The sequence below is a fragment of the Alnus glutinosa genome, chromosome 11 (genome assembly GCF_958979055.1).
Source record: "Alnus glutinosa chromosome 11, dhAlnGlut1.1, whole genome shotgun sequence".
Taxonomy (NCBI): Eukaryota; Viridiplantae; Streptophyta; class Magnoliopsida; order Fagales; family Betulaceae; genus Alnus; species Alnus glutinosa.
This window is the reverse complement of record NC_084896.1, coordinates 14403423-14418304: the sequence shown is the minus strand read 5'-3', so window position 1 is coordinate 14418304 and position 14882 is coordinate 14403423. Positions and strand designations below refer to the sequence as shown.

Here is a 14882-nt window from a genome sequence, read left to right as displayed (position 1 = left end):
TGATTTTTAACTGTTAATGGATTTATTTGATTTTCAATTCTTTCTAATTTTTCACCAAGAACTTTTATATATGTATTAGTAAAATTATTCTGTTGTATAATATTATCCAAATTTTTATTATCATCACTAAGACTTGCTTTTTTAAAAGGAGAAGCAACTACTTGCGATCCTCTATGTGTAAGGGTTATAGATTCATTAGGAGGGTATTCTTCATGGATAATTTCATTAATTTGTGATTTTATCCGACTATTTTTAGCTCTACTAATAGTATTAGTTTCTCTAGTGTTAATTTGTTTATAATTATGTTCAAACCAATGGAAGAAATATATATTTGTTCTTATTTCATTCATTTGATTATACCATTTAGTTCTTATATGATTTTTTTCTATTTGTGAAATTTTTTTTAAGAAACCATCTTCTCTTATGCTCATATTCAGGAGACAAAATCTTCTTGTAATTTTTCTTTATTTATTTTATATTCTCGAGTTATCATCATGATTTGTGGATCTTCCATCTGAGATTGAGTTGGAGAATTTGGATCATTTATCTCATTATAATTATTAAGAGAATTATTCATTTCACTAATACTGGCTGCTGAGGCTACAGAATAAAAATGAGTATCTATAATTTTTCCCTTATTAATACCTTGTAGATTAGTTTCTAATTGACTTAAACTATATCTAGGATGGGAAACAGGCTTATTTATTATTTCATTATATGAAGTAGAAGCTCTAGAGTATGATCTTTTACAAGGCTGAAAATTTAATCATATAGTACCATCTTTCCTTTGGGTAACATAATCCAAATCTGTGGCATTATTCTCTACTTTTGGTAATGGAACTAAATTTTCTAAAGTCCATTTATTCGGTAAGACTATATCATCCCAACTAATTTGTTTTGGTGTGCATATCATAGAATTTTGTGTGTTACATTGTAATAATAAAGTTTGTCATTTTGGGCTCTCTAATAATGCCTGAGGTTGTAATGTTGTTTTCATAAGTTTATAATAAATTCTATAAACTATATAATTAAAGGTTTTCATCATTTCATCATATTATAGCCATGAGTTTTAATATTTAATTTTAAGCCATGTAGAAGAATAGGGTCAAACAAGAATAATGAAAAATTCATGTGACAATTAAAATAGACAAGACCTTCATATAAAGATGATTCTATTGATCCTAATAATGAATCTCTAAAATTTAAATGTCTACCATCTCTTAAAGATAATAAGACGCTATTATTTAATCCTTGTCTTGTTAAGGGTTTAACAGCTACTTGGACAAGTCCTATATGTATAAAAGAATATTTTTGCTTATGCTTTTCAATATTATCTTTTGAAAATAATTTAATAGTTTCATATTCTTTATTTAAAGAAAATGTTCTTTCAACTGTTTTGATGGTATAATTTGAAAGAAAAGATAAATTTGAAAAAATTGATTGTTTATAAATATTTCTTGTAGGAACCAAAGGTAAATTCTATTCTTGAAGATTTCGTTCTTGATTCATGATATTAATTTCTTCATTATTTTTGACATAATCACTATTATCAGAAGAATAATGCATATGAGATATAGAGGAAGAGCTCCTAAAGATTGAACTCATTGTTTGCTTTAAGACTCTAAATTTTCAATAATCAGGTTCAAACTCTAACGGGACCACCCTAACACGCTCTTTGGCAACAACGGGTTGACCAACGGACTCACGCTCACCAACACTAGCAGTTCGAACTGATTACCTAGAACTTGGAGTATTATTGCAGACACTAAACTCATACAGCACACACATATATATAAACCAAAAGCATGTTAAAGGAGACATCACCACAGGTTCTAGAAGAACCCATAATTGGTGTCCAGGAAACAAAAAAAAAAAGAAGCTTTTATCTCTTTTAAAAGACAACACCGAAGCATCAAGAGACAAAAAAAAAAAAAGGGGAGGAGGCTAAAAAGGTATCTTCCGCAACTTACTAGAATCAATATCTTTCTTAGCAAAGAACATCAATAAACTAGAAGAGATACAGCCGAATAAAGAGGATAACTTACTGTCTTCTTCTTTTTAAGAGACCCGAGAATGAGCAAGTGGGATTTTTTTTTTTTTTTTTTTGCACTGTATAGGTCAAGTGAGAAGAGACAAAACCCGTAAGTCTATTTATCCCTTCTCTTAGCAAAAGAATAGAACTAGACAAAAAGAAATAAACTGAAAAGAGGGAGGAACGTGAGATACCGAAAGAGAAAAGGGACCCCTTTGTTACTCTGTTTTTCTATTTCTCAACCGGAACTTGTAGTGAAAGGAAAGGCATTTCTTTCCTGTTTCTAGGTTCTAATTAGGGAGAATGAATGCTTCCTAAAATTGTCGGAAGGTAAGGGAATAGTTTACAGCAATTTAAAGAGTACAAGCTGTAGAGTTTTTTTTTGTGAGAGCTAGCTTCAGTATGGTTTTTCAAGAGTGAGACGAACACTCTTTTTATAGAACCATTGACGGTTAGATTCAACCCAAGTGCTTCTTCATAATCGACGGATGGGGTTACAGTAATTGGATAAAGAGATGATTATTTTTTGCTAAAAATTATTGACCACTTAACTATAATATATATATATATGTGTGTGTATATATACATTATTATTATTATTATTTTCATGGGCGTTATAGAACAAAAGCTATCGGAGTTGAGGGTTTGCAAGAGGGTCCGAACCGTCAGCAAATGCGTCTCATGAGCGTTCGGACAACTTGCAAACTTTGGAACCAGAATGTTCATTTGGACATTCCTTTACACCCAGACTCGACCCTAAGTGTTTTCTCAACGTTTTCTTGACATTTTACTAATTCTATTAATTTAATTTACATCTTAAACACTTAATTAATATCTCGGATATTACAGCTGGAACCTCCCTCAGGTTTTGGGCTTCTGCACCAGGGTGGATCTCAGTAGATTGAACCTCTTCGCCGTGAGCTGGAGAATTAGGTGGGCTGTAACCGCCTGAGAGTTGGTCATCAGAGCTAGTAGAACCGGTGGAAACAAACATTTTTGTTAAAAGGAAAGTTGGGTTGCAGAGAGGAGGAAGAAGATTCAAGAATTTGGAAAGGTCAAGTTTTTGAAGATGAAAGCAAGAATGAAAGGAAAGAGGGGTTGAGATAAGTATTTGCAGGAGAAAGCCTTGGGAAGACCAACAGGCAGATTAAATAGGAGGTGATGGCTCGGAAGCTTCAGCCAAGGCAATATTTGATTGTCCCTCAAAAGGCGTGCCTTAGGAACCACTAGAATAGAGACACATGTCTCTGGTGTATGCATACGTGCTACATTCTCAAGAAGTACAATAGACGGAGCACCAAGGAAACAACACGTAAATGTGAGGACATCGCAATAATGGGTAAGGACATAATTCTTAATGCCCATCAAAAGACGTGCTGGATTGCCTAACAGGAGAATGACACTTGCCCAGGGTTTTTCAGAAACTTACTTAGGCATCGGAGTGAGAGCCCGTTGACACTCCGACAAGTTCTCTTTGATTTTAGTTATTTTGCAATAAGCGTGGGAATATGAAGAACATCGAAGAACGTGCCCTTCATATCGTACCAAAAACTGCTCTAACAATAACTATTTATTTTCATACCGAAATACATATTCTGTTAAAAAAAAAAAAAAAGGGAAATATCTTAGAGTATAGGTGATAACTATTCACTTTTCTTATTCAGCTTACGAAACATGTGCATAATCTATCATGAAGACAGGTCGACAGTGTGGGTTTAATTGGGCTCATGCCTGACTAGTTCCTCCTGGAGTTGGGGGCTTGGGTTCGCAATACGAGGCCTAAGTTCAGCCCAAAAGACCTTAAGAAGTATATGAAGCTAGACACGTGCGAAAGTGGGCAACACACGCACCGGGCGCACACAAACATAAGAAGTAGCCCAACTAGGCAGAGGGTTCAATACTCGCCGTTTCCCTCTGGCCGTCTCCTCAGTCTTCCAGACCTCTGAGGTTGGACTTCCGAAGGTTAGCGCCAATTTCATTTTATTTCTGTGTCTGATGTCTTCTTCAACAGCATACTTGTTTGTTTCTATTAGACAGATCTGTTAATTTTTTCTATGATAATATTCTGGAACTTAAGAATCTATTGTACTTTTCCGATCTGCAAATCTAGGTTTTAGGTTTTGTAGGTTCCGTTTGTTTTATGTTTTTCTAAGCTTTTACGGATTTCACAAAGTGGTTTTGACAAAAAAAAAAAAAAAAAAAAAAGAAGAGAAAAGGCATATTTAAGAAATGATCTATCTTATTGCTATAGGGAGTGAGAATATTTACAGATTCTATTGTTTGATTTTTTATTTTTTAAATTTTTGATAAGGCTTTGCTTTCCGCTGTTTTAGTGTTTTTCTTTCGTTATATATAAAAGCTGGAAAAAACGTGGTAAACAAATTTTTAACGTGAAAATTTGTGAAACAAATGGTTTCTTTTCTCAAAGAGTTATTTTCATTTCTAAGACCATTTGCATTTTGTAGCCTCAGCATAGTGCTGACAAATTATATTTGGTTAATGTTAATATGCATAATTTTTTTTAGTGTTTGTTTGGTTTAATGATTTCAAAACGTGCGGTTTGAGAAAAAACTAGTGATTTCAAAATGCGATTTTTAAATACACAGTTATGCATTTGGTAAAATTGTGTGGTTTTAAAAACGTACTGTTTGCCTGCAGTTTTCATGTTTTGAAACTGCCATTTTTTTTCAAACAAACTCTCAAATTGGACACTTTTCCTGATTTTATTTTAGACCGCATGTTTGGCTTGAGAAATCGCGAGGCTAAACACACTCTTAATTTATTATTAATTTTTTAATCAAAGTAGAACCATTTGCTGATTGAGCTAATGTTAGTGATTTTTAATGGTGCTCCTTGACCATCAATTTCTATTTGATAGCATTTGGTTTTACCTGGTGACATATGTTTTTGGTTCCTGTACTGGAATGAGCTCTATTGAACAGTTTTGTTGACATGATGATTTCAGAGATGCTGATTGTTAGCTTTGCCATTTGTAATGCAGTCAGGTGACCCAAAAGGCTCCTCTGAGCTCTAAGTTGTTTGACTTCTTGTTATATTGCTATGTAAGTACCACCTTAGCATATTTGTATTTGCGTAGCTAGACCATCTCTCTCTTTTTTTCTTTTTTTTTTTTTTTCTTTTTTTTTTCCTCGTTTTGGTTGCTAATGCCATGAATTATAATTTTATTCTGTTGTATAGTTATAATGACGCTCCTTCTAAGGTTTAAAATCAACTTTGTTTCAAATTCACTACTCACATCTTTATTTATTTATTTTATTTTTATAAGTTATTCAATTTCATTGAAAGCGCAAAGGGGTGCAACTTGAGCATACAAGAGAGACCTCCTAATAGGGAGAAAAAGAACAAAAGTCCAAAAGTCCAAAAGTTCAGTAAAACTAGAGAAATGAGGAATATAGTGTACGGACATCCAAGTATAAAGAGCTTTGAACACAACAGACTTTGGCTCTACTGCCGAAGTCTCGCAATCTTCAAAGTTCCATTGTGTTCCGCTCTCTAAATGCACCACATTAAACATAGAGCTGTCATTCTCCAAGCTCCTAAAATGTTATGGCTTCTCACTGACCTCTTTAGCTGGCCAATAGCTCTATTGCCGTTTTAGCCTTTTAGGCATTACACATTCTATACCGAAAAGACGGAAGATCGAAATCCATAATGCTCTTGGCACTTCACAGTGAAGAAGAAGATGATCTATGGGGCTCTCCACTCCTCTTACACATAAAGCCTGTCCACCACAATTGACGTACCTCTTCTTAAGTTTATTAAAGTTAAGATATTTGCTAGTGCTGTTGTCTTGAAGGAGCCATAACTCTCCACCTTTTGTTACTCTATATTTACCCTTGCCATTATTTTGGTCATATAATTGGCTTGCCTTGCAAAGAGTTGATATTTTAAATGTAATATTATTAAGGTGTTCACATACCATTTCCTCATTTAGCTTCAGCAATTCTTAAATATGATTCTCTATCGTTAGACACCTTTCTAGTTTGCTCTGGAGCTCTCATTAATTTGAAATGACTTAAAACATTGGCAGATTATGTTTAATATGATGCACTATGAAATATTTTTCCATGTTTGCAATATAGTTGTTTCTGGTCACTGTTGTAATTGCCTTGCCCATGGCTCTTCCTTGGTCTATAAGTTTCTATTTAACTGATTGTGATCTATGAGATCTCTGGACACTTATAGAGGATGCTGATGGCGATTGCCTTGTCCTTGCCTCCTTTCTAGGCGCGCTGATTTACTTAACTGGTGCCTTCTCGCACGTGACATGGAATATAGTTTTTCCCATCTATCCACTCCCTTGTAGAGTAAAGAAACTGTAATTGGTTATGAATTGCTTGATGTGTAAATTGTTTATCGACTAGAAGTTTTTTTTCTCCCCAAATGTCCTCGAGCCATCAAAACTCGTCTAGTTTTTCTTCTTTCGACTGGTGTTCTCCATATCAATTGTGATGTTTCAATGTTCTTCTAAACCACAAGGGTGTGTCAGGACTGTTGATAGTGTCTAATTACTTTCCTGGAGCAAACCAAGTAATAATCTTCATAGTCACTTTAGAGATATTTACACCACTGAATTATAAAGCAATAGATCATATAGATGTTTGGAACACTCAATTTTTAATCTTCTTTATATTATGTGTAGTACTCTTTCCCTTTTGCTTTGAAGGATTTGGGTGTTAATTGTCTTGATAAATACACCTTTATTATATGTTGTGGCATTGCTTGCATTTTAGGCTTATACTTCTCCTTAGAAAGTTATTTTTTTTTTTGTTATTATCTCTTGCTGGAGCTGTAACCTTTGGAAACCGTTTGGTAGGAAGTACGGAAAAGATACTAATTTTACATGCTTTTCAATAAGACTTGATTTACCAGACAGACTTAGTGTTGTGTGATTTGACATACACATATGTCTGTTGGAACATGCTAGGGAAATTAGTCAAGAATGTGAGTAATTTTTGGAATAAACTGTTTTGCAAAATATAAATTATAAATCTAAAGAAATATGCCTTTGAGCATGTCTATGATAGGTTGGTACTCAATCTTATGTATTATTATTATTTTTTATTTCAATAAAAGCAATGTTAGCCTTGAAATAGTGTAAGGATAAAGAAGTTTTGGAGATGTGAATCAATATGTTAGTGCATTCTTTCATATATATAATAAAAAAAATTTAAAGAATGTCTTCTGTGGTGGCTGGATGAGTAATGGCTACAGAACAAGTATCTGACAGCCAACTTCTGGAGTCAGAAAAATAAAAAAGGACTTCTGGTGTTGGAGTAGAAAGTACAAAATATTCAATTATGACATTCAAACTACTTGTGGTCAATCGCTTCAAATTCACTATTGGCAGCTCAATCTACAATTGTGGGGATCATGCAATCATTTTTAATGAATGCCCTGTTCTTTTGGTTTTATGCTTCTCTAATTCAGTGATATTTGACCAATCCTTCTTTATTTTGTGTCGTTAATGTATTTTCTGTATTCTTAGGGCGGATGAGGAACTTGTTGATCCGAAGAAATATCTTGAAGAGTCTTGCAAGCCAAAGTGTGTGAAACCATTACTTGAATACCAGGTATTTTGTAGAATTTTGAAACTGGAGGTTATATCTGTGGAGTTTTGAAATAGACTTTCTTGTTAGTACATTGTTCTAGAAGTTTCGGGGACATCATTGTATAAAAATGATGTTAAGAGTAGAATTTTGATCAGTAAAATTGATCCTGTAGTTTAGCCTTATCTGAAATAGTTAAGTTATATGTGGTTTCCCCAGAAACATTATGTCTTGTACCGTGTTTTTAATATTAGTGAAGACTTGAATAAAGAAAAAGGAATTAGGAGCATATTAAGAGGTAACGATGATGTGATGCCTTGAATAAAGAAAAAGGAATTCCGGCGATGATGTGATGCCTTGACGTGGCCGTTTTGTGTTTTGGGTGTGTCGCGAGATGGATACGCGATTTATAGTAGAAGCCAAGACTTTTGTCTTTTCGGTTTTGGATGGGGCGTCGGTGTTGAGGGTGGAGGGGAAAATAAAAAACTTCTCCGGCGAGGTCATCTTGAGCTTCTAGTGTTTCGAGTGGCTTGTGTCAACGATGGAAGGGCTTTTGGGTTCCCCGGTAGAGCAAGATTTTGTCAAGTCATTCAGGGAAGGGCCGAAAGTCTTGATTGCTCGGATAGGTGGCAACAAAGCTAGTCGTTTTTTAGAGGCGACAGTTTTCGGGATGGGTGGCCGAAAAGGTTTCATTCTGATCCCTGAGGGTAGTGGAGGATGGGGATGGCACAAGTTCTCCGATGAACTGAGAAAGGTGGTAGATTACCTCTCAGCCATGGTGGGATGCGGGCTGGGAAGGTAGAAGGGACAAGTTTGGGTTTGGCTACGAAGTGGATTGGGCTCTCTTTTGCGGAGGTGTTGAGGTTGAACCCGATCACTGTCGGGAAGAAGGTGTCTAGCATGGGGGTTCTTCCTTCCAGATTGAGGGATTCGCCGGAGGAGTCGCGTGATTTTCTTCCGGTGGTGAGGTTTGCAGTGGAAGACCAGAGAACGGTGGTAGACTGCTATTCCTTGGAATCCCCCCCGCTGGATCCTCTGGACAAAGACCAAAATCACCGACCGCTGGGCAAGGAGTCTCTCCCAAGTTCGAATTTGAATTTCAAATCCTCGAACTTGTGTACGTGGAAACAACTGATAATCAGTTTCAAATTGGCCATGGGCCGAGTTGTTGGGAAGTTTATGGGCTGGTTTTTCGGGTCTGGCTTGGGTTGGAAACACAGGTATTGGCTTGGGCTGGTTTCTGCCGAGACCCAGAGCCTCCTGTTTGAAGTCAGCCTCTGGGAAGATGTTGGGTCTGCATTTTATTGGGGGTGGGTCAACAAGGCGTTTGAGGACTGGCCCAAGCTTGGATCGGAAACGCTCAGGTTATCATTTGGGCCGGTTTCTGCCGAACTCCAAAACCGTCCGTCCGACGAGAATCATTCTGGAGATGTCGTCGGAATCAGCTTCTGGGGAGTTGTTGGGGTTGCATTTTACTGGGGGTGGGTCGACAAGGCGTTTGAGGACTGACCCAGTGGGAGTGGGTCTGGTTTAGCCGGTCCCTTTGGGGTGTTCTCTTCGGTAGATACCCTCGTCGTCGACAACTAGTGGGATGGCTCCTTTTCTATTTTCTTCCGGGGGTGGGTCTAGTGGATTGTAGGTGACTCTGGTTCCTTCATGTCCAGCCTCTACAGTCTTCGAGTTTCCTCCATTGCTGGCTCTGGATCCTAATTTTCCGGTAGTTCCGGCCCATTCTCCGGCGGCTGTCTTTAAGTTCATTTCGTTGAGGCCACTTCAGATTCCTCAACCTGGTTTTGCCCCTTCGTCTCTTGATGGAGCAGCTGGGTTGGGTGAGAAGTTGTGATCATCCCTCCTTTTGGTGGTTTCTAAGCCTTTTCAGTGTTACTATCGGAGGGCGAAGGAACTATGGGAAGGGCATTCTATGAATTGGAATGATGAGCTATTTTCGGATTCCTTGGAAGCCATGAAGATGTCTGCTGGCTGTGCTGTTAAAAAGGTTACGGTTGCAGAGCCCCCAGTGAAGAAGGTTACAGAGCCTCCAGTGAAGCAGGGTCTTAGAAGGGGATTTCTCAATCCTCGCCCGAAGGTGCCAGTTGTTTTCACATCGCCGCAGAAGGTCGTCGAGGTCGGGATGGTTGGACCTTCCTCCCCCCCCCCCCGCCCCCCCGAGAGGTTGCCTATCTCCTTTTTCCGCTGAAGGAAATGGATTTTTCCAATCTTGAAATTGGCCTGTCAGTTTTGATCATAATGGGGAGATTGTGGTTTGGGTGGAGGACGAAGATTATTGGGATGGTTTACCTTTGGATTGGGCTTTGGATGGTTCTTTTGAAGAGGAGGCCTTGGTTAGTCGGGACGCCATGGAGGAAGATTTTTTGCGAGAGAAGATGATAGCACGCCAAAAGTCAAAAGGCAAGAGGGAGCAACTGAATTTGCAAAGCTCCATAAATTATGGCGACGCCTCAGTCTCCTCTAGGTGGAGTAAAGGAAAGGCCCGCATGTTGTAGGGTTGTATGCTTTGGTGGGTTGTGGGTATTCTCTCGGGTCTGTGGGTTTTTTCTCGTGTCTGGTTGGGCTCTTTTGTGGGTTGTTTGGGCTTTCTTTCTTGGGTTCTGGGGTCATTTTTTCGTTTTCTGTCAGTTGTTGCGGGTTAGCTTTTAGTGTTTCTTGTGTATACTTCCTGTATACCAAGGGGCGCCTTTACGCTTTTTTAATAAATCTTTTCTTACCTATTGAAAAAAAAAGAAATATAAGCCTTTATCATAGTGAAGAATGGGGTTTTACTCACTTAGAAGTAGTCTACGACCTTTGTCCGTGTGTACAACTTGTAAAAAGTGGAGATATATATATTTCTGGGGTTTTTGTAAATAAGGTGTCTGCTTTTCCTTTCATTTTCTTGTCCTTCTTTCTCATCTTCTTTGACAAAGAGATTTGGTCTAGGTGCTAGGATACTGGATTGAGATGGTTTGGGAAAGGCCTTAAGTGAAGAAGAGTGGTAACAAAAGGTTAGTAACGTATTAGAGGAACATGTTAAAGTTTCCTAAAATAATTTTTTATGATAAAGAAGGCTTTCTAGAATTCTGACCAAATTAATGTTTTGAGTCATCATGGTATTCTCATACTTCTCCAACTTGTCGTGCCTTTTCCATGGCCCTTTCTTTATTATTCATTAGATGTTATTCCTTTTTCTCCTGTTGTTTCTTTTTGTGGGGGGTAAGCTGTTTGTACACTTATTCCTTGTTGGGATTAGGTGAATCTTGGCCAATGAGGTCTAGCTCAAATAGCATTGCTTTCCTTTGTAAGAATAGAGTGGAGGGTGAAATCATGAGTTCAAGAAGCAAGACTTTTTGGATGAATGTTTGCACCTAATCCTTTTTGGATGATGTAATCTTGGTCTAATGTCTGATAACAAAATAACAATATTGCTAAAGAGTCAGTTATTTCATATGTAGGGCCTATTTCTTATGAGCCAATGAGAGCGTTTAGATATGTTTTAGGTTTTTAATTTTTTTTTTTCTCTCTCTTTTTTAAGATTTCTATGAAAAGCAGGCACATAAGGTAAGGATTTCTTAGGAAAAGAAATTATGCTTTTGGGGCTGGTGATTGGGATCCATTCCGTTTGGTGTATGGAAGCACTTGATTGGCTGGAGTTGATTCAGAGGACCTATGAAAAGCAGGCACATAAGCACCTGATTGTCCAACAAAAGAAATCCTGTGGGACATCGTTTAGTTGGTTGTCTTTGAAATAGAAATGGAAAATATGACATTACAATCCAGAGTTTTAGGTTTGTATCAAATAACTCACTGAGTTTCTAATTTCTGCAATCAACTTCGTGTGTTTTATCTAAATTTAAAGTAGATGATTCTGATCCATTTTTCTGTTGTTATTATTATTATTATTATTATTTTCTAATGGAACTCATGTAAATTTTCAATTTTTCCCTAAAGAAACAAAATTGCTAAAAGAAAAAATAAACAAAGTAAATATACAAAAGAAAGGTGGAATAGGTGGCATCCACCCACCCACCTGCCCCCACAAATGGAGGGTGGGGAGATCCACCCACATACCCCCACAAATGGGAGGTGGGTCCCCCCACCCGTCTGTTCCATTTGCCCACCTTTTTATTTTTTCCTTTTTTTGGCAGTCTTTTCTTTAAGGGCATAATTGAAAGTTTATATGGATCGTCTTAGAAAATTGATGGAAGGATCTATTTGAAATTCGGGTAAAACTCAGTTGATTGCAAGAAACTCGGTAGTAATTTGGTATTTTTTCAAAATAAAAAAATTGTAAGTTTTCAAAGAACAGTTCCTAGTTTAAAATCATATAAAGCTAGTGCACTCTTAGCAGCTTCTCTAAAGCCTCTTCCCTTCCTTGAATATAGAAAAAAATTTCAAAAATCACATGCAGCAAATACCTTATACCTTTCCTAAACATTGGCTAAGCTACAGTGCTACCTAATGCATTGGATAACGCTTTAGCTTTCCTATCCATTATTTTAACGCAATATTTCTGTCTCTCCTTTCTTTCGTTGGGGACTGTGTTGGGATTTTGTTAAAATAGTGAGAGTAGGGAACTTCCTTCATACTTTGATTTATGATCTGCTCCCATGTTCATCAGCATGCTTAACATATTCTTGAGCAGAAAAGTGATGCTAAATAATGTCTTACTTTTTGTTAACAGGCATGTGTTAAGAGAATCCAAGGAGATGAAACTGGGCACAAGCACTGCACTGGACAATATTTTGATTACTGGTCTTGTGTTGACAAATGTGTAAGTCTTATTCTTCGGATCCATTGGTAGGAGATTGATATTGTTATCATTGACTTTCACATCTTCTGCTAAAATAAAATATATATCCATTTTCTGCATCGCAGGTGGCTCCGAAGCTCTTCACAAAACTGAAGTAATGAGGAAGATGATTTTGTGGCGCCATAATTTGCATTTCTGCTTTCAAATCGTGATAAACAGCTTCTGAACAGTTAATCTTGTTCTGTGAACTATGGATGATGCCTGTATGGTTTTCTGCCGCTGTACTGTGCATATTTTGAACTATATTAGACCCTGAGAGTTATTATGATTAATAAGAAAGAATCCTGGGCCGTTAGATTTGGCCAATCAGATTGTACAATGTTGTCGTTCGTTTTTTAAGAGGTAGCAATAAGAAAAAAACCTATACATGAGAATAATTTGAGATTAGCTGAAGAAATCATATCGTTTTTAAGTTAATGAGTTGTCTTTCCTATTATTTGCTTTGTTTGTGGAGCTTATATATTTTCCTGAGCAATGTTTCATTCAAGGGGTTTAGATATTATTTTGGTTCTTCATGTTTTTCTATCACTTGGATAATTCACATATCACTCGGGGCTTACAAGGTTTTATAGCTAACTTAATTTTCACCAAGTATACGATACATGAATTTGCATAATTCATGCCATTAAAACTGGTGTACCCAATTACCGAATGCCCCATTAGACCTTCTAGCAGTAAGAGGTTCGTTGGACGAGTAGCAACTAAGCAAGGCTGATAATGACTTTAAGCCCCCTGAAGGACTCGCACTGGCCCATCGGCCATTTTGGGAACAGTGGAGATTGCACCGCAGAGGATTAGCACCCGCTACAACATAGTAAATGGCATTTCTGTTGATGCCCCATGGACGATCCATTGGCATAGGACGTGGGATGAGCGAGGGACCATGCTACACGATCAAGATTCAAGAGCTTTTACTTAAAAAGGAAAGTTACTGCATGTTTTGAAAGCAAGCTAATTTTTAAAGGCTCACATGCATGTACTGGTTAATCATACCTACTTACTAAGATTCTACTTGTAAATTATCACTAGAAGTGAGAGAACGTCCAACTTCTCTCTAAAACCTCTAAACTCTTATGTGAACAACTCCATGTTATGCTTCTCTCCCCAACACCCTTACCCGTTCCCAACCATCTCCATCCACCCCACCACAAAACCCACCATATTCCTCACCTTCCGCCATATTTCTCTCCACCCTTCCTACAGTTTTTCAGTATTTTCGGCCATCGGAGTTGAGGCCCAATCTCCAACTACCCACCTCTCTTCCTACAGTTTTTCAATTTTTTCGGCCATCGGAGTTAAGGCCCAATCTCCAGCTACCCACCTATCTTCACAACAATTTCCTTGTCTTTTCATGGTTCGAGTTTTCACAGCAGCAGCACCAGACCTCTATCTTCCACCGTGTCCTCAGTAAAATTTGGGTAAGAGTTTCATTTCAATTTTTCAGTTCTAGATCTCTGCTCTTTCACCAACCTTTACACGACACGCACCTCACCACCGGGTTCATCAACGTCTCTGACATCCACCAACTGTCTCCGTTCACTCCACATCCTTCTGCAAGGCCGCGCGTGGCATACATGCTCCAGAGAGTTTTCTGCTCTCATTGGCGCGTGGATGCCATGGTTGGTCTCCTCGCTTTCCACCACGTCAACCACGGGTGTTTCATGGGTTCGTTGGCATTTTCTAGCTACTAGACCTCTGATGTGTTTGTTTTTGTATTTTTGTATTTTTTGACTTATTTATTGTTTCCTTCTCCCCATGTCCACCCTTGTAATAGTGTTTGAGTCCTTGTGACTCAATACACTTTTCAAATCACCTTCAATGGTAACCCCAGCTTCGTAGCATTCGTGCCTCGAGTTAAAGGGCCCGCATCTTCAGAAACATTGCCCCCATGCACTTTCGTTCTTAGATTTGTTATTGGGTTGCCCAGCCCTTTCATTTTTATTTTTTGGTGTAATCTATTTCTTATGTATCTAAAAAAAAAAAAAAAAGTTCTACTTGTAAATGCAAAAATTACATTTCCAGAAATATGCAGTATTTGTGGTACATGTAAAGAAAAAGTAATTCTAGAAGTCTGTCATGTGTCATTCTTGTATCCTTCTAAAAATGAAATGGCTTTTAAAATCACAATTTATTTAAAATTCAATAGTGATAAATTACAAGCTTATTGATAATTTTAAAAGCCACATTATTTTTTAAGTGACACATGAGGAACTTCTAGTATTATTCGTAAAGAAATGTTCAAGAAAAAAACCGGAGGTCCAAGTTGTGTAGTCAGGAAGATAAAGTATAGAGCTCGTGAATTTATTGGTTGAGAGCAAATTGTATTATGCCTTTATGTTCTAGGGAGGTTGCAGTCCCCAATGTAAGGCGTTTACTAGCTGGGTTTATGGTTTCTATATTGTAAGCAAAGAAAGTTTGGCATGTACTACTTAAAGATTAAGGCCTACTGATTTGAGTTGTAACTTGTAAGCAA

The 14882-nt window shown here is 37.4% G+C and overlaps 1 protein-coding gene across 2 annotated transcripts; it reads left to right on the top strand.

Annotated features, from left to right (window-relative positions):
- The first annotated feature begins 3861 nt into the window (after positions 1–3861).
- Positions 3862–12826, top strand: LOC133882460 (cytochrome b-c1 complex subunit 6-1, mitochondrial). Of its 2 annotated transcripts, none has more exons than XM_062321645.1 (5): positions 3862–3994; positions 5034–5094; positions 7542–7626; positions 12281–12370; positions 12475–12826. In XM_062321645.1, coding segments are annotated over exons 2-5 (210 nt in total). In that variant the 5' UTR covers positions 3862–3994; positions 5034–5092; the 3' UTR covers positions 12508–12826. The 2 variants fall into 2 exon arrangements, with proteins under 2 accessions (XP_062177629.1, XP_062177630.1); XM_062321646.1 differs by having other exon boundaries at positions 3970–3994; positions 4998–5094.
- Positions 12827–14882: the final 2056 nt, after the last annotated feature.